We start from the raw sequence: 24,016 nt of genomic DNA, 5'->3' as shown, positions 1-24,016 counted from the left end.
CTTAGATATTGTAGTTTTCATCTTTAGAAGTTTGATTTGGGACTTTAAAAATCTTTTCCATGTCTCTACTTGACTTTTTGAAATATAGTGAATACCACTATAACTGTTTTAATGCTCCTGTCTGTTAATTCTAACATCTGTGTCAGTTTTAGATTGAGTTCAATTATTTGATTGGTCTTCTCATTATGGGTTGTGTTATTTCAATTCTTTGCATGTCTGAAAATATTTGATTGTATGCCAGGCATTTTGAATTTTATGTTGTTGGGATATGAACGTTTTTGTATTCCTGTAAGTGCTTTTGAGTTTTGTTCTAGGGCATAATTATTTTGATATACTTTGATCCTTTTGGGTCTTCCTTTTAAGATTTGTTACGCAGAACCAGAGCAGCATTTAGCCTAGGGATAGTTATTCCCCACTGCTGAGACAAGACCCATCTGAGTACTCTACCCAGTTCCCTGTGAATTATGAGGTTTTCTAGACTGTCTGGGGCAGCAGGCACCATTCCTGGCCCTATGGGAGCACTGGCCCAGTCCCCTCCAATCCTCTCAGATGGTTCTTTTCCCAACCTCAAGTAGTTTCATCATACACGGGCACCAATAGGTACACTGCAGAATACTCCAGGGGAACTACCCACAGATCTTTGGAGTTCTCTCTCTGTGTAGCACTGTCCTATTTGGTACTCTATACTGGGAACTCTAACTGCTTTGGTTTCCTCAGACTCTCAGCTCCATCTCGTTAGCTCAAGGTGTCCACCTGGTTCCACCTCAGTTCTCCTTCCCTGTGCTGTGGTCTGGAAACTCTCTCAAGGCAGTAAGCTGGCGTAATGGTGGGCTCACTTAATTTTTTCCCCCTCTCTCAAGGATCACTGTCCTTTGTTGCTGATTTTCAGTGTCTTAAGAACTATTGTCATATATATTTTATCTAGTTTTTTTGGTTGTTTCAGGCAGTAGGGTAAATGAGGTCCTTGTTACTCTCTTTGCCAAAAGCAGAAATCCTCAGAAGGCATTTTAAGTGGCCTCCATATCTAGTTAATCTACACATTGTATTCAGAGAATAGAAAAAGAAGAGTCAAGGATATATTCAAGGTTTTTGGGCTGAGCAACTGGAAAGATGGAATTTACAAGATGAGAAATACTATGAATGAAATGAATTCAGGATAAGGGTGATGAGGAATTCAATACTGGACACGTTAAGTTTGATAGGTCATGTCCATTAGATATCCAAGTGGAGATATTAAAATAGGAAGTTGGATATATGAATCTGCAGTTCATGGATGAGGTCCAGGCTGATAGGTCAAGTAAGATGAAGACTAAGAACTGATGTGAATTTAGCAATATGGAAATCTTTGATGGGTTTGACAAGAGCATTTTTGATGGAACAGTGGGGATGAAAGCCTGATTGGAATTGATTTAAGGGAGAATAGGAGGAAAGGAATTGAAAATAGAGAGTTTAAACAACTTTTTCACAGAGTTTTGCTGCAGAGGAGGAGAAGGGAAATGGAGCAATAATCAGAGGGGAAGGTAGAGTCAAGTTTTAAGAGAGGGAAAATAACTGCATGTTTGAATACTGATGGAAATAACTTAGTAGAGAGGAAAGAATTGATATGTAGGACAGAGAAGGGAGAGTTGCTAGAGCCATGTCCTAGAATAGACACAAGGGGATGGATCTAGTATATTAGAGGAGATGCTGGCTTTAGACAGGAGTGTGGCTAATTTACCCATGATAACAGGCAGGAAGGCAGAGTATGTAGGTACAGATGCTGTGAGGAGTATAAGTGTGGTGGGAGTTTGTGGAAGTTCTCATCTGATTGCTGTACTTTTGACAGTAAAGTAGGAAGCGAGGTCATTAGCTGAAGATGAGGGAGGAAGTGTGAGAATTTTGAAAAGCAAGAAGGTAGTAAAAAATAATGACCTAGGAGACCAGGAGAGTAAATGGACATGGGAAACGTAAGTATAACTGCCAGACATCATTAAGAGTCCACTTGAGGTTCATGATCGTGAATTTAAAGGGAAGCCAGTCAGGATGCTTCTGTGCTTTCTCCAACCAATTCAGGTGCACAGTTGCAGTGTCAGAGCAGGCAGAGAGCTGGATTTAACAAATATGAGGAAGTAAGAAAGGGACAAGGGAGTTGAGGGTTTGTGCAAGGGACTAGTTAAAATGATTGGCTATGGGATCTGAGCTGGGCGAGGAGGGAAGATAAACATTAGGGAAGAGGGACAGTGACATGGTGATAGGATCGGCAGATTATAGGCCAGTGGGATTGAAGAATGGTTGGAATTAGAATACTTTCTAGAGGGAGTGAGCTATGAAAGATAGAGGGGCTGGTCAGAGAGTGAGTCAGGGTTGTAGTTATTGATAAAGACCAGATCTAGAGCACTGCTGCTCACGAATGGGACTTGGACTGGAGTCTGTGAACTGTATGCTACTAATCTGCAATGAAGTACGTTCAGAAATTGAAAGTAAATGTTTAGAAACACTGGTGTGACACTCAAGCATATGATCAGCAGACCTGTATTTGGAATGTCTTTGCCTTTTAAATTTCATTTGTCTATTAATTTATTATATTTTACACAAGTATCTGTCTGCAACAGATTGGATACAAACAACAAAAACATCTGGTCCTTCCCCACAGCTAAAGCACTGCTCTAGTGTGCATGACCATCATGTGAGTGTCTGAGGAGGGTAGAGGGCAAGATCATTGGAGGAGAGGAGTTGGAAGGACCAGCTCCTTGAATACTGAAGTCAGCATCATCTCTTGCCTTCCAAGGTAGACAGCTGCTTGATTTCACAACTCGAGGGGGCACCGTTTTCATTGTATGCTATGTGAACAACACAACTCCAGAATACAGTGTGAAGAGTGTTCTTAGAGTATTCAAATAAGATGGCCATTGTTATCCCCTTTTTACAGATGAGAAAACAAACTCAGAGAGGTTAAATAATTGCCAGAGTTCACACAACTGGTAAAGGAAGCAACCAATATTTGAACCTGGGTGTGTCTGTCTGTCATGCCAAAGCTGGACTCTGTCCATACACCAGTCCCTCTTTGTCACATTGCTTATGGTTATGGGGACAGCATAGCCATAAGCCTCGTGAGAACTAGGGAAAAATGCCATTTGGGAATGTGTTGTGGTCCATGTGGCCAAGCCGGTCATTTCAGTTTCTTTTAGAATCACGACTTGTTACATCTGCTGTGGAAATCCACAACCAATTTCTGTCTAAGCCCCTGTCTCTGCAACAGGCTGAAGTACCTCAGGAATCCAATATCCAATATCCATCACAGGATTTCCTGCACTTTCCGTTCTTGTGCTTTGGTAATTACACATGTATTAGAAGCATCTTTTAAAAAATGGTTCATGGAATGATAAGATTATGAGTAATTTTAATACTTTTCTCTTTTTCCAAAAATGTGTGTAATGGATATATTACATTTATGACCTGACCAAGTCTACCATAGATCTATATTTTAAACCATCATGTTTGTGTAGAAACTCTCTAAGACTCTTAGGTCTCTGAGGGCAACCGGCCCAGTCTCCCACTGAGCCTGAGTCCCAGCTGCACTAGAAGCTTCAGCATTTCTGGACAAGTTGGTGTTGGTTGTTTCCCACTCTCCCCAGGTGCATGGAGTTTCTGAGAAGTCAATCCAAAAACAAAGTAAGCATTAATCTCTTAGGGGTGTCCTGGTTTCTTCTATCTCTTGGCTCTCCAGTGGGCCCAGGCAAGTACAACACTAACGTTAACTTATAAAGCTCATCCATGTGTCATAGGACCTGTGAACACAGAGGTCACCCACTTCTGGAAAGCCCTCCCTGGGGCTCCGGGTCTCTATGCTTATACAACACATATGACAAGGCATTAGAATTATGGGTTTATGTGTCTGCATGGCCTGCTGGGCTGCCTCCGTGAAGATACAGCGTGTGGCACAGCACAGGGCCTGACACACAGTAGGTGCTCAGCAGGAATAAGTCAAATGACTGAATGAACGACTGATGCTCGGTCTGTATAGGTATTTTCATGATGATGTGTTTATCTTTCCTACCTTAAGAAAATCACTAGCAGTGATGTATATTAATGTACATGAAAAGAACTTTTGGACTTACTAAAGACTTATTTTTATATTCAAACATATGACTGTTCACCCAGGGAAGACATAGAAGAAATAAAGAACCTACCATGTTAAGCAAATATAACTGGACAGGGTGGGATGTGCTCACTCAGTTTAGTTTTAAATAATAATCAAAATAGAGAATAGGAAGAGAATCTTAGTTTGAAAAATAGTACTGCAAATCACTGTTTTGATGTGGTGGAGAGAGGAATCATTAAAATACTTTAATATAGTAAAATGCTAATCATCACAGTTATTAACTGAGAGTAACTTAGAATGTCTAGTTGGCTTCATAAGCATAATTAGAATTTTCAAATACATGTTATTAATTATTGTTATTAATATGAGGTTTAAAAACTGATCCTCTTTTGAAGAGTAAGTATTAGGCTGGGTGAATTTTAAAATGTGCCTAACAACTGAGAACCACCAAATGAAAGTCGGCTTTTCTTTTCTTCCATCTTGCCAAACTGCTCATTTCATCAACAAGAAATCTAACCGACATGCCAGACAAGATAGATATATGCTAAGTTTCACTCCACTTATTTTTATAAATTTGTATTCCAGTCAGATGGGGAATACTTTGATTTCAATATATACCTCATTGATGTTAAGAGTCTAGACTCATGCTAATGACTATGGTAAAGATAAGATATATTCCCCTAGTTTGTCTACAAAAACCTATAAAAACTAGCAAAAGCTTAACTATTGTATTTAAATAGAGAATTCTTCTTCTAGCTTTGAAGACTAAATAAAATAAAGAAGAGACAGTTACATCCCTAGTTTCTTTATTATACCTTTTGAAATAATTTGTATATGCCTTTTAAATAATTTCAAGTGCCACAAAAAATAATGTTAATAGCTCAAAATCAAAAGTTAAAAAAAAACCTAAGTATAATTTTTAAAATCTCTTTCTCCTCAAGCGTTTTACGATGGGATAATGAGACAGATGTCTCTCAACTGGAAGGACATTTTGACATTGTTATGTGTGCTGACTGGTAAGTACATAAAAATCATAAAACTCCTCTTAGAAAAAATAGCTTTGCTGGAGTAATTGGGCTGTGCTGCTTTGCTGACGGCTAAGCAAAGTCAACAAATGAAGCACAAAGCCACCTTAACCTCAACAAATTAATATTCATCTCCATGTGACAGTTATAAGGTAGTCTTCTATCACACAGTAACTTCTACCACATTATTTCCCAAAGATTGATTTTGAGAAGCATTTCCATTTTCTGGAATTGCCTCTGTTTCATGCTTGACGTATCAGTAAATGGACGACTTAGGCAAATTGCAAATAATTATGGCTCGGAGAGGAATAGTCTGGAGAAAAAGGAGTTTATCAACACAAACAGCTCAATTAGCTTACTTCTTCGGAGAGATCTGACTATTGATATAAGAGAATATATCTATGTGTACACACACGTATACACTCCAGCAAATAAACATATCTGTGAAGTATCTTTAGGGAAATAGCTTTTCTTAAAATGTATGTTTGCTATCTAATATTTTCAGTGTATTCAATTATGATATTTAATTATACATAAAACAAGAATTATAAAATTACGTTTATTGTTATGCAAATAATATTAAAATCTGTCATATGCCTGCTTTTTAAAAATAATTTACATTAGATATTTTATCTTCTCTTTTAGCCCAATCTACTTATTGTTAATGAAAGTCTGATCCTGTTACAGGATAAATATGTATCAAACCTTAATGATTATTTCAACTAATCTTATGTATTTTCTTCATGGGTACTGAATAATAATAATTTTGGCATATGGGAAACATTGATGATTCACAAGTATTTTCCCTAAGAGTAAGGTGTTATTTGTAGTTTATCATGATGATTTTTTTATGACACTTTATATTTAAAAACACAACAAATTCAAAATCTGAGGAAGTTCTGTTATATTGATAAACCTAGTCAACAGATCCAGAACCTGGAGATGACTTTCCCTGTGGGAGAGTTGAATCACTGGAATCAAATTTCCAAGAAGTCTTTTTTTTTTTGTGGGGAATATCAGCCCTGAGCTAACATCCATGCCAATCCTCCTCTTTTTGCTGAGGAAGACCGGCCCTGAGCTAATATCTGTTGCCAATCCTCCTCTTTTTTTTTCCCCCCTTTTTCTCCTCAAAGCCCCAGTAGATAGTTGTATGTCATAGTTGCACATCCTTCTAGTTGCTGTATGTGGGATGCGGCCTCAGCATGGCCTGACAAGCAGTGCGTTGGTGCGTGCCCGGGATCCGAACCCGGGCCGCCAGTAGCAGAGCGCTTGCACTTAACCACTAAGCCCCCGGGGCCGGCCCCAGGAAGTCTTTTTTATTGTTATTGTTATTTAATAAGATTTCCAATGGGTAACTTTTCTACCTAAGTCAATAGAATTAGATTTGCTTTCTTTTTTCTTTTGAAAAATACTTTTCAAAGAAAAATAAATATTTTGTTCCATTTTTAGCAGAGCTTTTCTAGTTTTCCATGGCCCTTTTAGTCTCTTTGCACCCAATTTCAGAAAACCTTGTTCCAAAAAAGGGAGAAACAGATTTCTGACTAATCATTGATATTGTGTCTCAATGTTACATCCCTCATCTAATCAAAAATAAGGAGCTAAAACCTCACCATATGATTTGAGCAAGTAATTTAGTAAATGCCTTTCCTCACCAAATATGAGAAAGGATCCTCCAGGTTTCATTGCACAAATGAAGATAATGCTGGCAGGATTAGATCAGATTAAGCAGAAAGTCAGATCAGAGAGTAGCGGAAAGAGGGAAGGAGGGCAGCATCTTCTAGGAGGTTTAGACGAGGGTCACACACAGATGGGCTCTGATTATGTGGGGAAAGTCAGGTTTGGCCAAGAGGTTTAGAGTTAAATTTGTCCTTCACACAAATATCAAAACAGCATGGCTTTGTCATGCCCTGTGTTATGGACACTCACACCATGTCATCCTATTTGTACCAGAGAGACAAGCAGAGGAAGTAAGATTTAAGCTCTTTTCTGATTAATGTTCTCAGGTTAAAAATAGCCACACAACATGTTTGAAAAATAGTCTTTTTTCCCTAGCCAACAAGAGGGTCACACACAACTGATACACATAATGCATATTCAGTTAAAGCTTTCATTACAAACACATAATACAATGTTGTATGTACACACACACCGTGTACATACATGCATCTAGTAGCTATGTGAGAATTTATGGATTCAAATGAACTAAATACACCAAATTTTATTATATAAATGGCTTTTCTATGCATGAATTGTTAACAGTTTTTTTCCTGGTGTTTTAAGTACCAGAATGTCAGCCTGTTTATATTTCCTATTTGTAAATGTGAAACATTAAGCTACTCTCACTGCAATGCTGATATTATTTCCAAAAGAAATGCTTTGGTAATGGTCTCTCTTCATATTCACAGGGATGGGTAAGCTGCTTAGAAACTTAGAAAGTACAGTGATGTTTATAGTATGCATGTTGTGCATATAGCAGTGAAACACAGGGTTCCATGAGTTCTTTATGTCCTGTTGGTTTGGTGTTTCTCTGTTAGAGTTATTGCATGGATGCTGCTTCCAGGGGCAGGCAGGCAGACCATGCTGCCTTTTTTTTTTTTTAAGAATGTCACAGAGGAGGAAAAGAAAGCTCTCTTTAGACACTACCTCGGAGATGAAACCTGAGATACTCAGTGCCAGAAACTGGTGCCACACATAAATAGATCACATTAAGTCTCACACCATCCTTTAGTCATTGTCAGTCAATGAGATCTGGATTAGGCCACAGGAATATGAAGTAAGAGTTGGAGTTCAAATATTAGGTGCATGGATTAAACTCTTATTGAAGCATTTCCAGCAAGGGTGGCATAGTCTGATTCTCTGAATAGCTAACCAGTGGTACTGCTTGACTCCATTTACATGAAAACAAGCTCTATTCACAAACCTATTCCAAACCTACATTGTGGCTCAAGTAAAATGCACATGATTACAATGAGCCGTGATATGTTTATGTTCTTCAATCATTCATATATTCATATATTTATATTCAAACATTCATAAACCTGTGGGCAATGGGGGAAATAACTTATTTCCCAGAAGAGACAGTCTCTTAGTTCACATCTAAATTTAGTAGCTCAACTAGATTATAAAATAAAGAGGCAGACTGTAAAAGCTAGTCATTATTTCACCATTCAGCATTTTTGACAATGAAATATAGTTTCATGGTTCAACACTTCCTAAATAACTTGTAAAATGTCAACTTTGAAATAAACAGAAGGGAAAATCGAGGTACAGCCACACCTGCAAAAGGATGCTGTTGACAAACATCAAAATATTAGAATATTTAACCACAGGTGGAGAAAAAACTCTGCCTATTAAGTTCCTGGTTGACTTGTTTAATGTTGGCTTTAATGTTCGAGTTCCTTTCTGCTGGAATACAGTCCAGCCTTGTCCTTGCTGGGTTTAGAATAGCGAGTGATTGTTAATTTTAAGCCTGCCTTTCCAGACTCCTGTCCAGTCACAGTAATCTGAGAGTCTGGAAGTACGATGTTTTTTATCCAATGAACACTTTCATTCAGTGTTTGATGGATTTCCAGTTTATTGTAGCTCTGCAAAAATAAAAATGATTCTGTACATTTGGATTCTCTAAAGGCTTGGAAAGCAAGTCTGAAATGCCACCCCTAGCCTGACGCATCGAGCTAGGTATGCAGGACAGTCAGCTCCACATCTGCACGCCCGCAGCCTGAGACTTTGGAAAGAAATGTGGGAAGATACAACAGCACCTCACTTGCTCTCTCAGCATTTTTACACTAACTATGTACAGTGGATTGTTCCTATTTTCTATCGTTTTTAATTTACTCTGTGATGAAAAAATTTTGGTTTTTAAGGTGTTTTCGTGGAAAAAAAATTTTTCTCAAAATAGGCTCTAAAATTTGTTTTCAGATGCTGTGATAGGGTGGTTCTAAATCACAACTCACAGACCTTTACACCTAAAAAGATGTTTAACCCAAATGTAGTCAGCCCTTTCACCTCACACCTGAGGAAATTCAGTCCCAAAGCTGACATACAAATTGCCAAAGATCTTTCAATGTATGAAGTAGAGCCAAGTGAGACCAGAGTATGGCATCAGTCCCAGCTCCCCCAACAACCGGTTTTGAGAAATACTGCTAAGGGCCACTCCTCTGCTGAAAGTTAACTCTAAAACAGTGAATTTAACTTGGCACATTTCACCTTGAAAATTACATAGAGGTCTTCCTTTCCGTGGATACTGACAGAGAAATGTCTCCTTGTTCTTGGCACTAATTAATTTTCCCTATGAGAGGAGTTGTAGGTGCTCTGTGCTCTGCATAAAACTCTGACTGATTCTGAAAGAAGTGATGAAATGGCCCGGCACCTTTCCTTTGCCACAAAATCTGTGATTCAGATCAATGGAACAAAGCAAGTGTTGATCCCACAAGTGAATTATATAGAGGAATGTGTGTATGTGTGAGTGTGTGTGTGTGTGTGTGTTTAATGGCCAAACTAGTCTGTCAATGTACTTTGATCAGTAACTGCTGAAGGGAGAGTTGAAATGGTATCTTCATCCCAATCACTGACCCACTCAGCCTTTTTTAATAGATCCACTTAAGCTACTGCTGTTCTCTGAGCCCATTAAGACTTATTTAAGGAGTGAATTTTCAGGAGATTATGTATCACTCCTACTAAAGCACATTAAAATTGCTGAAATGACGTGTCCTACAAAGCGTTATAAAGTCTGCATCAGACCTAAGTGGAAAGGTAAGCTTGCTTGGAATAAAAACCTATTAGGGAAGTACAAGAATTACTTTTGGGAAATTTGATTTGGAGTGATGGAGTAGACAACATCACGTTTCAAATAGCTCTGTTTGGAATGTGTGCTGTGTGTTAAGCTGCATTTTCTAGTAGCTATGATGTTAATATCTTTGACGCCATTACCAATATTAAGTAGAAATAGTTCTTTATAAGGTTATGTTTTAAGCTCAGCTTTTAAGGTCCTGTTTATTTATTTCTAAAAATTGTACCAGCTCTTAGGATGCACGGGTATAAACTGAGAATGGTCTTTTGCTTAATGCTGTGTATCCCAACCAGCCAGGTCTCCTATAGGCCTGAGTAACTGACAGAGATATTTCCCCACGGTGACAGTCTTCTTAAAAAACAAAAACAGAATACTCAATTATTAAAACTTAAGATATTATTACCCCACTAAAGAATAGGGACAGTATGTAGTCCTGAAGAAAAGATTTTTAAACATTTAGATACATTTGATTCCTTTCTTATCAATCCTTAATGGTTAGTCATTACTGATTAATATGACTTAAAGGCAAATTTTTGTAGCATTTGAATTAGACACATTCTGTGCTCTAAGATTTAAGTGCGTAGTTTTATGGAACAATAAAAAAACTTTCCCATGGATAATAATCAGGTTATCCTGATTGATGGATGGAATGGGATAAGGTTCCCATTCTAGACATGATTTCCAGCTCATCTTAAGAGGATTCTTTTTCCATTATTCAAAGCATCATTTTATAGAAGAAACTTCCACTAAACATGTCATGGTGAAATCCAAGCACTGATGTCTTGGAAACTTCTCATAAACTGCTCTCCCCACTCCTCTTTCTCAAATGAGAGAATTGGAAGAGAACGTAGTCTGGTGAAACATCCTACCTAAATGTCGATTCCTCCCTAACAATACCTGTAAAGGAGCATGCAAAACCTTTTAGAGTCATGAAACTAACACCCTACAGAAGCTCCTCGGTTTCAAGGACTGTATTAACCTGCCAGTCAGCCAGTAAGCAAATATTTATTGAGTACTTTCTATGTATGTATGCTGTGCTAGAACTGGTGATGCATAAATGAATACAGACTGGAAGCTCCCTGAGGATGGGAACTTTGTCTTATTCAGAGCTTATCTCCAATGTCTAAAACAGCCCCTAGTATATAGTAGGTGATCAACAAATATTTGTCAAAGAACATATATATTAATTTGATGCCCACCACAGCCACATAGGCGGGCCTTTATTGACAAGGATACTGAGGCCTCATGCAAAGTGACTTGCCCAAGGTCACATAGCAGAAAAATCATTGTCAGAGCTCTATTAAACCCTGAACTACGCTCTCCCCTTGCCTGAGGTGTGGCTCCACACAGCTGCCCTCCTACTGACAGCTGATATTCACCCTTAGTTCAGAGAAGGAAGAGGCAGGGCCCTAGAATAGGTAATACTTACTCATGCTGTGTGAGGAGCAGGGAGGCCAAATCAAGAGCCCACACCAAACTGCAGCAGTGGAAATGGGAGTAGGGGGCTTCACTTAGGCCCCTCATGGGATAGCTGATGCACAAGGCTGCTGAGTGTTCTAGCCTGGAAGTCCCAGATAAGGAAACTCTCTCCCAAGCTTCCAAGATAAGACCTGGTGAAGACAGGGTCAGACTGACCCAGCCAAAGGAGTGACAGAGCAACAACAGAAATTCTTAGAAGACCAGAGGAGAAAAATGAAAAATCACCGTGAACTGGAAAAAGTCAACATGGAGATCAAGGGGGGAAAATCTAGAGTTGCCATGGTCTCTGTGACACTTTGCTTAAACCTGGTCTTTGTTTTTGGAGCCGTTTACTCCTAGTCACTGGCTGAATCTAACCTCAGTGCTTGTCCTAGTCACTGAAAACCATCACCACCTGAGATCTGTTTCATGGTTTGGATGTAACAGGGCTGGTGGTTTGTTTTTGGAGAGTGGCCTCACAGCACCCGTGGTGGGTAGAGTCTACAGAGACTGAGCTCCAACGACAGGAAGTAAGTGCTTCATCTCCACCAGATGATTCTCCCAAACAGCAGCTTAGAAATTGTCCTTTAACACATGGCCCCTGGCCCATTGCATGTTGATGACTTGGCTTTGGTTGGATAACACTAACCACAATATCTTTTTTTTCCCAGTGAGACACTTAAATGGAAGGAAGCAATTTCTCTTTTTTAGTGTTGAGTAAACAAGTGTAATTAGCCTTGTGCTTATCTCCATTAGTATCATTAGACTTGAAAACCCAGTTTAATCTGGATTCTGCTCTCTTCTCAATGTCAGCCTGTTTCTGGACCAGTACAGAGCCAGCCTTGTTGACGCAATAAAGAGATTACTCCAGCCCGGGGTAAGTATGTTTCTATTTTCTCCTGAACACTGGCTTTGGAATAATTAGTCTGTGCACAAAGATGGAGAGAGTAATGGAATGGCAGGATTAATGTCATGTAATACTTTAATACTTATTATGTCCAACTTCAATTGGGTCTTCTGATCTATCAGATTCTTTCCTAATCATAACTAGGAAACTTCTTACTCTTGGCCTTCTGATAAGGAACACAGTGGGTAGTAAAATAAATGAAACCGCTTCAAAGATAGTGAGAGATTATTTTTATCAGAGAATTTCTTGAGTCTTTTCCTTTGATAACAATACCTTCATATTAAAGTGGAAGTATGATATTGAAAGTTTTCTGTTGACTTCTGTCATTTTAAATCCCTTCAATGGTAACCTTTGTCATTGGGTATTTATTTATTGCAAAAGAACATTTTTTTATTTTTATTTCTGTTTGTATTAAAGAAAAAGGAGTTCAGATGAATCTGTATATTAAAAGTTCTTTACTTTAAAAGGAAGCCATTATTTACATATTATAAACATTAAGTCACAATGAAGCCAAGCATGGCATAAAATATTGTGCACATTTTTACATTTATATATCCATTTATGCCTGTGAGTAAATTACAGAGTTTGTATCCACTCTTATTTTGTTAGGCTGTTATACTAAGCTAGGAGGTCCTGCAGCCTAAACGGAGAGTTAATATACATCTATTTAAAGTAAGAGAATGAGTCTAAAGCTCATGCATTTAAAAAAAAATCTTATAAGTATGTAAGACTCTTGCTGTGCCACAGGAATTTAAAATAGGTTAACAATGTTAATGCAGTCTAAGACAGGAACTCACATTTATCTGAGAAAGGACCACAGTGTGTGTGTGTGTGCACGCGTGTGTGTGTATTTTCTAAAGTTTTGTTTCTAAAGTCTTTAAAAAGAAGGTTTGCTCTAGTCTTCTGACCTCAGTGAGACTTATAGACTAATACCTTTCAATCTTTCTTTTATATCTTTTTCACATTGAAGGTTCCCAGAGCAATTTGATAATCATCCTTTGCCTTTTTATTTTGTTGCTTTTTATTTTGTTATCTCTATATAGCTCAGAAACTTTAAATAGGCCTCTCAGAGGAGTAACCACAGCTTTGTAAGTGGTAATCAATTAAATTAAATTGGCCTTCTCAATTCCCCCTGTGAGATGGGTAGTAGGTCTTGAGGCAAGGAAGAGGCTTGCTCCAAGCTATTGATGGCTGAGGCCATGGCTGAGTAGGTAGCCCAAGTTGTGGGTAGAAGAAGGATTTGGGGCCTCTTCCTCTCCCCCTTATTAGCCTTGGGTGATTCTTGTGAGCATTTGCAAGATCAGGGTTTTCAGAGAGGGCCCTGAGATTCTTGGATATAAAGGCCTCTATGAAAATGTATCATACATAAATACCATACTTTCAAGGACTCCTGGATCTCACACTGCACAAACAGTACTTCACTCATCACCAACATCCCTTCAAAACCGATTTGTGGCAAATACTCCATTTTGCAGCAGATTTGCGTGATTTACCTAGGATCTATTGTAAATCATTCGTGTGATTTACAATAGAAAACTGCCGGAGCTATGAATAGACCTAAATGCAGATTACACTGGAATCTCTAGCAGCTCTCCTGTACCCTGTATTAAACTCTGAACCACACTCCCCCCTTGTCTGGAGTGTGGCTCCACACAGCGGCCTCCTCTGAGTCAGGACAGCTGATACTCACCCTTAGCTCAGAGAGGGACGAAGCAGAGCCCTGGAGTTGGTAGTACTTACTCATGCTATGTGAGGAGCAGGGAGGCCAAATCAGGGGCACACACCAAACTACAGCAGTAGTAATGGGAGTAGAGGGCCTTGCTTAGGCCCCTCATGGGATAGCTGGTGCACAAGGCTGCGGATGTTCCAGCCTAAAGTGTAATGGGCCCACCATAAGAGGGGAAATCCAAGTTGTGGATGGCACATGGACATCCCCAAGTTACCACGCAGGAAGCTCATCTGCAACAGGTCTGGGGAGGCAGGGCACTTACACTCCAGGGCCTCCCCCCCGGGGTGGACTATTGAATGGTCATGTGGACTTGGCAGTGAACAGCAGTAGTTCCATATCTGTGCCAGTGGGCTGGAAGGGTTCCCAGAACCCTTGGGAGTAACCAGAGGAAAAACTGAACTCTTCTCCTTAGTTCTCAGGGCTGGCTATTCTGCTTCTGAAGGACCTCCCCCTGCTGAGTGCTTGTGCTGTGAAAGTCACTGTCCAAGACTAAGATACCTTAAAGGTTTATTCTATTACAATTAGAGCTGCTTTTAACGTTCTCTTGAGTCCAGACAACTCCTGCATGGTTTTGTGGCCCAGAGGCTGAAGGTGCCACAAGAGGCCCACAAAGAAACAACTTAGTGGGGGCTACCTTGGTGGATCCTGGGTTCTTGGTAATTCAAGGCTCAGCAAATTCAATGGGAGATACAGCAAGTTCTCAGGATGCTCAGCAAAAATTACACTCAGCCAAATGCTTCAAATTTGTGGGAGGCCCCCATTTTCTGAAGGTAAAGTGTAGTGGGTGGAAGGAGTCAGAAATATCTGCATACAAAACCCAAGTCTGCTCTTGTTAACTATCTAGCCTCTCTGAGCCTGAGTTACCTCACCTGTGAAAGGGAAGAATGATTCCTCCCTCGTGGGCTGGTGTAAAAAATTTACATATGTAAACTCGGAGCACCGTGCCTCTGCCTGGCACACAGGAGGCACTCCAGAATGAGAGCTTTTTTATTGCTGTATTAGCGTGTCAAGCTTAATACACACGAGACACTTGTCCAAAGGGATGCTGGCCTGACTGACCGGAGGCCTGAATTCCAGGCCCAGTTTAGCACCAACAGGCTCCTGAACTGCCTCTCTCGCTCTGTTTTCCCCAACAAGGGGAAAGTGAGGAGTTCACCTATGCTCTGGTAGGGCTCTGTCAGCTCTAAACTCCTAAGTCCTGCTTGCAGAGAGAAGGTATACTTGGGCTCTGGAGACTGAAAACTTAGGTTCAAATCTGGGCTCTGCCATTTACTAGATTCATCTCTTGAAGCCTCAGTTTCTTATCTGTAAAATGGGGAGTGAACAAGCCAATGCATTGGAAAGCTTTAGCACACAATTGTCTCTGAGTATATGAGCTCTTGTTATCTTGAAGAAAACCAGAGAGATTTTCTGGCTGTGGTAAGTACAGAATGTGGGGGCTCTTTCCAAGCATTTTCCTCAGAGAAATGCTGGTGGGAGGGGAATACACCAATTTCTTGACCTGAACTTTGACAGCTTCTACACATAACTGGGCATGCTGCATCTCCCCTGCACCCATACCCTGCGTTCCTGCCGCAGGCCCTGCATTGGTCTCAGGAGGATTGACTACTTGGATGAAGATGACACTTTTTACTACAGACAGCCCCCACTGAGAAGGGGAGAGATTACTACTAGATGGCAGGAATGAAATAATTGCCACATGAAGGTTCAAGTGTCAAAGCTATGGGAAGAAGTGGATTCTGCCACTTTGGGGACTGTGGTTTCTTGATTACTACCTAGGGCAAATCAGCTGTCTGGGGTCAGAGAATCCAGAAGCAAAGGAAGTAGACAGAAGGGAGGGATTTCCCTGCTTTTCAGTTTTTATAATGGGGTCATGAATGAGGGAGGACAGGCCTCCAGAGGGAGCATAGCCACCAGGGTGGGCTCCTGGCTTGGCCCAGGGGTGATGTCTGATCCCAGGGCTGAGCTTAGATCCTCAGCCAAATGGGCACCTGTGCCTGGAAAGTCATTACAGGAAGCCCCAAATTTTAGCAGGAAATATCTGTCACCTGCCCTGAATGGAAACTTTCCTCAACTTGCTGGTTTAGAGAAACTGTTAAGACATTTGACTCCTGCCAGAGTACTACAAGGGACTCTCTAGCAAACTTAGAACATGAAAAGTAAAGAATAGATATTACAAAGAAATGAAATCAGCAAATTTTCCTCATTCCAAGAAGCAATGTTCCCCCTACCACCACCTTTTTCCCTCTGGTGAGTAGCTTCCTGTTGCTGACGATTGATAGGTGACTCCTGTCGTTGTGTTCTTTAAAGAACATCAGCAGTGTCTGATAGGAGAGGACCCAAATGTAATTTAAAATACAGCCACAGCAGCCTGCAAGTTGAACTTTAGTCTAAACATGACAACCAACAAGTGGGATCTACTAATATTCCTCTGAAATGGCTTTGGGTGCAGGGAGAGGCGCCAAGCCAGCTGGACAGTGTGAATTTACTCAGGACCACGAGGAGATTGATGGGGATGCTATATTGACAGTGCTCCAGCTTGTTATTGCTGCTGACCAATTGTCAAGAATTCAGAAACATCACTGTGGAATTCATTTAACCTTCTTTAGAAACTGGCCCTAACTGACTGCCAAATTCCCGGAGTCCTGCCTGTATCCAACGAGTGCTATACATGTAAATCATGGACTGTCATTTTAGAAGCAATTTCTTTTTGCTGACAGATTTCCTCATCTTTTTTTCCAGTCTAACATCTCAGCACACATCTGTACAGACCTCTGTTTTTGCTTATCTCAGGGAAATGCCTTGTGAGTGTGGGCTCAATGCAGTGAACTGAGATGGTGCTGGAGGACCCTCGGGTTCTCGTCTGCTTGCTGGGTCAGAGGCCCAGCAAATCCTCCCCTGTTCTTGGTGAGAAGCTGTGTTCAGCCATACCTGGCTCTCTTGGTTATAGGAATAGAGAGTCCCCACAGGATTTTAAGATCCTCAGAACAGAGGCCTAGCCCTAGAAGTTCTTTTTGAAAGTCCACCCGGGTGCTTCTTCAGCATGTCCAGTGCTGAGTCTCTGCCTCCAAGGAACTTATAATGTGGTTGCGGATATGTGACACACACACACAGGTAGAACTACAGCGGACAGTGCAAGATGGCTTCTAACAGCCCAGCACTTGATCATATACAGCCTGGTGCTGTTTTTGTTTTGTGACTCTTTCTAATTTACACCTTCAGTAGAAGGTGAGATACTCAAGGGTTTGGACTGTGTCTTGATTCAACAAACAGGTGTTGGGCAGCTATTATCTGCCTGGCACTGTGCTGGAGTAGGGCTATAATATGAATAATGAGCACTGTGAGAATCGCACAGGTTAGCAGGGCAGATGAATCCATAAGCTACTAGGAATTACGATGCAATATGGCGGGTACTGGGAATAGAGCGCAAAGAGTGACTAACTGCCTGACGAAGGTTTCCCTAGAGGCAGCAGTATTTGATTTTGGTCTTGAATAGTAAGAAGAGCGTTCTAAGTCTCAGAGGAAGAGGACTGGAAAGTAGCCTTCCTGGTGGAGGGGACAGTGCTCACAGATGTAGAGTATGAAAAAGCATGTTGTATTTGGGGATCGACCAGAAGTTTGCTCTGACTAGAGTGTAAGAGTGTCTGCGTGGTTTAGGGGTGAGGGTTGGGAAGGGGCAGGAGTGGAGGTTAAAGAGTTAGTTTGGGGTACCATTTTATGAAAGGCTGAGAACACTATGGTGAAGAAGCTGGACTTTGTTGTATGGGTAATAGAGATGCATTGAAAATTTTTTAGCAGTGGTGTGGTCAGATGTGAGTTCTAGAAAGATCACTCTGGCCACAGCATAAAGGCTGGACTGGAGTAAGAGAGAGCTTAAAAGCAGCAAGGATCCTCAGGGGTCGGGTGTGGACCAACTTCTACCTGGAATTATCCAGTTAGGATCTAGTGAAGATCTGAAGACAGAGGAGAGGGACCTGAATGGATGTTCAGTGAGGGATTCATTCAATAAAGATTTATTGAGTACCTACTTGGGGATAGAATAAGGTACAACATAATCCTGCCCTGAAGGAGCTCATAGTCCAGTATGAGAGACAATCAAGCGAGCAGTTACCCAATGGTGTGTTAAAGATATAGCAGAGGTATGGAAAGTGGCTAACTGGGGGAAGAGGCACAGCACGGAGGCCAGAGGAAGTTAGCAAAAGCATCACAGGGGCAGGGTGTCTAATCTGGGTGCAGAAAGATGAATAAGAGTTCACCAGGCAGACAAAGAACTGGAGGTAAGAGAAGCAGTCCACCCAAAGGGAATGTTTGCCTGTTTGAAGACACTTGGGGTCTATGAAAGAACAAATCAGGGGACAGCAATGAGTTTGGCCTGACTAGAGCCCAAGGTGGGAATGAGGGAGTGGCAGACGATGAGGGTACAAAGATAGGCATGGGTCAAGTCATGCTGGGCTTTGCCTGCCATCCCAAAAATGTGGGACCCATGTCATTGGTTTTCAAATCCTGTTTAAATGGCAGAACACTTTGGTCAAAACATCTTTAGCCAGCACCCCAATTATAAAACAGATAAAAGTGAAGCAGCTTTAGTTCAATTGGATGTGAGAAGATTAACACTTCCTCTCTTGGTCTCCCTTTTACCCCTCCAAGTCACCCTTGAAGCAATCCGAACACAGTTTGAGAACCATCTGCAGCAGATGGCAGTGATGTGGGTGGGGGGAATGTGGCATTGAAGGGTTTTAAAAGGCAATGCCATGATCCCTGGTGTCTAGCTTCATTTTGGAGGTGAAGGGTCTGGAAGTGCTTGGTACCAGTAGGTATTCTGTGTGTGTGTGTGTGTGTGTGTGTGTGTGTGTGTGTGTGTGTGTGTCAGAGAGAGACAGAGAGATGGGTAGTGCCCTGGGAGAGGTAGGGGTTTGGGGCCAAGGATACTGAGTTCCATTTTAGATAGAATGGGTTAAAGGTACTTTCAGAACTTCCCCATGGAGAGATCTAGTGGGCACCTGAAAATATGAGTGTGAGCCCTGGGCAATGGTGAATGGTGAACTCCAAGTTGTATGCTTGGGAGTTGGATGGATAAGTGATTGCTGAAGTCGTGGACTTTAGTACAATCACCTAGAACTGTACAGAACACGAAGAAAAAGTAGGCAGAGCCCTGGGGACCATGGACAGTTAAGGGGCAGGTGGAGAGGAGAAGCCAGGGAAGGGGGCTGAGAGAAAGAGAGGTGCAGGGGAGGAAGCAGGCGAAGGAAGCATCTCAGAAACCAGGTAAAGAAAAATAAACATAAGCTTAAACATGTAATCGGTATTTAATAGTTGGTTGCCTGGAAATGAAAAAGGAATAAAGGCATTTTGTTGGCATAGCATATTCCTTTTAAAATAAATCTGAAGCATACTTATTTTTTCCAGAAGTACACACCCTTTAATATATGGGTATAGATTAGTCTAGCAAAATAACAACAACTGAGCTCACAATGTAAACAATATCATTGTTGTTTAGTGGAACTATTCGTCTCTCCTCTCCAGGGATAAATGAATTCTCTCAAATTTCTGCTCATCAGTCAAAATTTTACATTCAATTGAGTGTTCATTCTGAGTTTAAAATGATTCTGTGACTGTGAATGCTTAGAAAGTTGTGCTTTGGTAAATTGAAAATAATTTTTCTAAAGTGATGGGCTAATTTGAAATCTATATTCTTTTTCTTGTTTTGATTTTTGCAGCCTAAATTGTAAGGCGTATTTCTCTGATTGTACCAGATGAAGTGTCCTGCTCCACGGGATTCGGGGGCTTCTAAGACCATTCACTATGGGGCGGATACTGGCACTCAGTAGGGCTCAGGGGATGCTTATTGAATGAATGGATGATGTACTATTGTCTCTCCTAAATATTAATCCACATCTCAAAGGTGTCTGTATTCAATGAAATGAAAAAGAAAACATTTTAAAACTCATAGCTGAGTAATTAGAGATTACAACTCCTGCTCTCTCTTTCTCTTTCTTGTGGGTACAGCATTCTGCACAGAATGCTACCCTCGGAAATCCCATTATAGCCGCTGACTCGGTAAAAGCTTCTTGAAGAAAATCTTTTCTAAAGAATAAGCATAGAACATGGCCTTTGAATTCCCAAAGGCTTGTATTTTTCAGATTATTCAACATCTGGATTTAGTTAATTCTCTCAACAAATATTGATTGAGTGTCTACTATATGCAAGGCACTGAGAAAATGCAGTAAATAAAACATTAGAAGATCCCATTGTCATGGAGCGGACTCCAGCCAGAGGAGACGGGCAGTAACAACAAGGATATGATGTGTGTCAGTGGAGATGAGTGCTAAGAACAAAACTAAAGCAGGGAGAGGGGTGGAGAGTGATGGGAAAGGGCTGCTGTTTTAGATAGGGTGGTTGGGGAAGGACAGGTAAACTGAGACCTACAGAAGGAAAGAGATGTCTGGGTGGAGGGTGCTGCACGTGCTCAGTTGCAGTCCCCTTAATGGCTCACCCCAACGCAACAGGGGGGTGGGGTGCGGGGAGCATGTGCTGTGTGAATGCAAACTTCAACCCAGCCAAGAAACCAGTAGCCCTGTAAACATTATGATATATAGCTTAGATAATAGCTGTTAAAAATCAACTCTTCAATTGTAACTGTAAGACAGTTTTTGCAGGTGACTTTAAAATAAAACAACTTCCATTATTCAAAAATCCAGAATGGCAACCAGCTCTTAGAAATGACTAGAATGACCTACTAGTATTCCCTCTTTTTTTCTTTAATGGAGACTTTGGCTCCCCTGCTGAGACCATGTATTATATCTAGTTTCACATCAAAATGAATTTTTGCTGCTAAGTTTGAAAACCGCCTGAAAATAGCAATTAATATTGGAAAAGCTGACAGAACCCTACGTGTAGTGGCATGATGGTGCTGCTATAATTATGTGCCTGAGTGTGTACATGTCTACATAAACACAGTAGAAAAACACACTTGATGTCCAAGACAGTGTATCAGTGTATTTTCTTGCAGGTAAGTGAGGGGAAGAGAGGGAGAGGGAGAGAGAATTGATCCAAGTTTTATAGCACTGTTAGGTGGGGTAGACGTTTCTAGTCTTACGTCTATATAACCTTGTTTTTCAAATTATTTTCATATTGCTCACTTCATTTGACCCTCACAACTTGCTAGGGGGAAAAAGGCAGGGCGGGCTTTGTTCTTTCATTTGATGGATGAGAAAACTCAGTGGGTCAGCTAGGATGACTTGAATTTCTTATCTGCAAAATGAGGAGGTTGGACTACATCGTCTCCAAGGTCCCAACAGTTCTATGACTTTTTTTCTGATTTTCCTGAGGTGACACAGCTGTTTAATGGTGGAGACTCTCTTTAAGCCCAGAACCCTTTCTGCTACACAGTTCCTCCTTATATTCTTCAAACCCTTCACTGCATGTTTAATTATGTGTAAAATGTGACGTCTACGGTACAAGGTTGTTAAGAAGATTGTTGAGGGGTTTAAAGGGAAGGTTTGTGAAGCACCTAGCACTGTGGTTGCTATTATTATTATTGTTATAACTATTACTAATAAGAAGGCAACGTAATGTAGTGGAAAGAGCATTGCGATGGAGTCAGGTAAGTTTCCAGTCATTTACCAGTTATGTCATCTCGGCCAAGTCCTTTCTGAGCATCCTGTAAAATGGAGCTGATAAAACCTACATTGTTGGGTGGTTTGAAGCCTAAATGAGACAATGTATATAGAACACCTATCCCAGTGTCTGACACCTACCAGACAGTCAATAATTAGTTGGCAGGTGTGAATGATAAACCACTTTTCCTAAGAAACTGGGATATATTTTCATGATTCCCTTGAAACCTAAAGGGGCATTTCATAGAGGTGAAGTGTAACCTTGAAATTAGCAGAGGCATGCAGTCATCTTTTAAACAAATAAAAAGAGAAGAAGATTCTAAATTTTAGACATTCTGTGCGCATCTAAGAGGAAGAGGAAAAATCCACATGCACCCAGTAGTTAGCAAATGGTCGTCGTGGAGTCTCATGTCAGATGGTCTTCTGAAATCTGGTATATATTTTACTCAAGTCCACCCATTGTCCCCACTACAACAACCTCATAAGGTTGTGCAGTTTATTTAGAAAAGCCTGTTTACTCTCATTACACGACTTTCTTTGAAAAGCAGTCATTTGAGTACTGTGAGGAGCTGCCTTGGTATAATGATGACCATTATGAAGGATTCAATGAAGTTGGAAACCAAGATCCTATAGCCTTGTCTCTGACAGCGTGGTCATGGAAAATGCTGGTGGCAGGACTGAAATGTGAAAATTCTCCGGTAGGGATTGTGGTTACTTGTCTCTATGGAGGATTTCTTGGCATTGAATTTTCAGGGCACAATAAACTAACATTTATAGACATCTGTTGCCACGTGCTCTGGAGCTGTGTTGTGGATGTGTTGGCAGCTGCTAAGTAGTCACAAGGTGGGTGGCACTGCCCTGGACCGGATACTCTAAAATCTAGTTGATGGTTTAAACCACCGGAGCCAAGAGAGGTGTGTATTGCACAGAATACCAGCATTGAGTCACATTTTGTTTATTACATGCATTGTTTGAAAAGGATAAAACATAGCAACTGGCCATTTGAATATGAAACATATATATATTTTTTGATGTTTATCTGTCCTTGAAATTATTTTCACTGTGAATGCCCATCCTGTGTGGACACCTCAAGAACAATTGTGTTTTCTACCTGAAAGCAGTACATTAAAAGCTTCCACCGATGTCTGTTATGTTTGGTTGCCTTCCAGTTTTAAAATGTGTGAATTTCCTTTTTAATGTTCTAGGGAAAAGCAATGGTATTCGCCCCACGCCGAGGGAATACTTTAAACCAGTTTTGCAATCTAGCTGAAAAAGCTGATTTCTCTATCCAAAGACATGAAAATTATGATGAACACATTTCAAACTTCCACTCCAAGGTTAGTTTTCTGCTTGTGTTAGATAACACTTTAATCCGCATTGCATTTTGAAGAGATCATGGTCGTTTTGGCAGGTAACCTAAATGTTTGATTAAAGTACTCCTTAGGTGTGCTGCTTCTGAACAGCTATTTGTATCTGATTATTTTGTTTGGTAAAGCCATCTTTTATCTTTGCATGTCTAGAAGGATCTTACAGAAACCATTCCTGTTTACTCCTTTCTCTGAAACAAACTAATCTTTTCATTCATAATAGACTAATTTGTAGGATGCAGGGGAGGTGGCATAGAATGAATGATAAACAAGCATTTATATTTTAATGAAAAACCTTCAGCTTTTAAGTAGGTTAAATGCTTAGCTGCACTGAAATAAATAGAAGGTGAATGTCTAATTGTATCATGTTGGACTGTAAATCTTTATCTCTGCTTGCTTTATGACTGGGTCAGTTGGCAGTTTGAGACTGTTAAATCTCATACAGAATTTCACATTTGTGGGGTTATATGTCAGATCGAGGCACTACAAGATTTAGGTCAAAAGCACTTATCTGAGAGTGATTTCTAAGCTTGCTTACATAAAGCAATGTTATCAGCCTTTTTATTAGTTATAGGTACAGAGCAATATAGGACACTGAGAGGAAGCGTTCTACTGAAAACTTTTAGAAATTTCACGTTTGCTAATATGTGTCACAGTAACTAATAGAACATGTATTACTTCTGTAATTTTGTGCTTTACAGAAATCTCCCTTCTCTGAGCTAGTCTGACCTTGGGCAGAGACTGACTTGTCATGATTTTGCAAGTTGCGCCTGCAGAAAAGTAAAGGCCTGACTTTAATTTTCTCCTGGGAAAATGCGAACAGCATTCTTTATTACCCAGGACTATGATATAATGTAGAAGTGTATTAACTTTTGAAAAATTATATGCAAAGTGCATCTGATCTTCCAAGCAAGAAAAAGGAAATCCTCACTTTCTGGAATTTAGTTCACTTCTTTGGGTCTCTAGGGCTCCATTTAGCCCCTGGAAAAAAATGATGCTTTGTGAACAAAAAGGGTTAAACCACTTCCTCTCACTGGTGGAATC

The 24,016-nt window shown here is 40.5% G+C and overlaps 1 protein-coding gene across 2 annotated transcripts in view; it reads left to right on the top strand.

Moving 5' to 3' along the window:
- CAMKMT (calmodulin-lysine N-methyltransferase) overlaps positions 1-24,016 on the top strand; it is a 362,828-nt gene that overhangs the window by 333,661 nt on the left and 5,151 nt on the right. For both annotated transcript variants that reach the window (XM_058551324.1, XM_058551323.1), the window contains 3 exons: positions 5,023-5,097; positions 12,167-12,230; positions 22,811-22,942. In XM_058551324.1, coding sequence (XP_058407307.1) covers positions 5,023-5,097; positions 12,167-12,230; positions 22,811-22,942 — 271 coding nt within the window. The remainder of the gene's footprint in view (positions 1-5,022; positions 5,098-12,166; positions 12,231-22,810; positions 22,943-24,016) is intronic.

Source organism: Diceros bicornis, chromosome 12 (assembly GCF_020826845.1).
Source record: "Diceros bicornis minor isolate mBicDic1 chromosome 12, mDicBic1.mat.cur, whole genome shotgun sequence".
NCBI classification, from domain to species: Eukaryota; Metazoa; Chordata; class Mammalia; order Perissodactyla; family Rhinocerotidae; genus Diceros; species Diceros bicornis.
The sequence above is the reverse complement of the archived record's forward strand: the minus strand, read 5'-3'. Positions and strand labels throughout refer to the sequence as shown.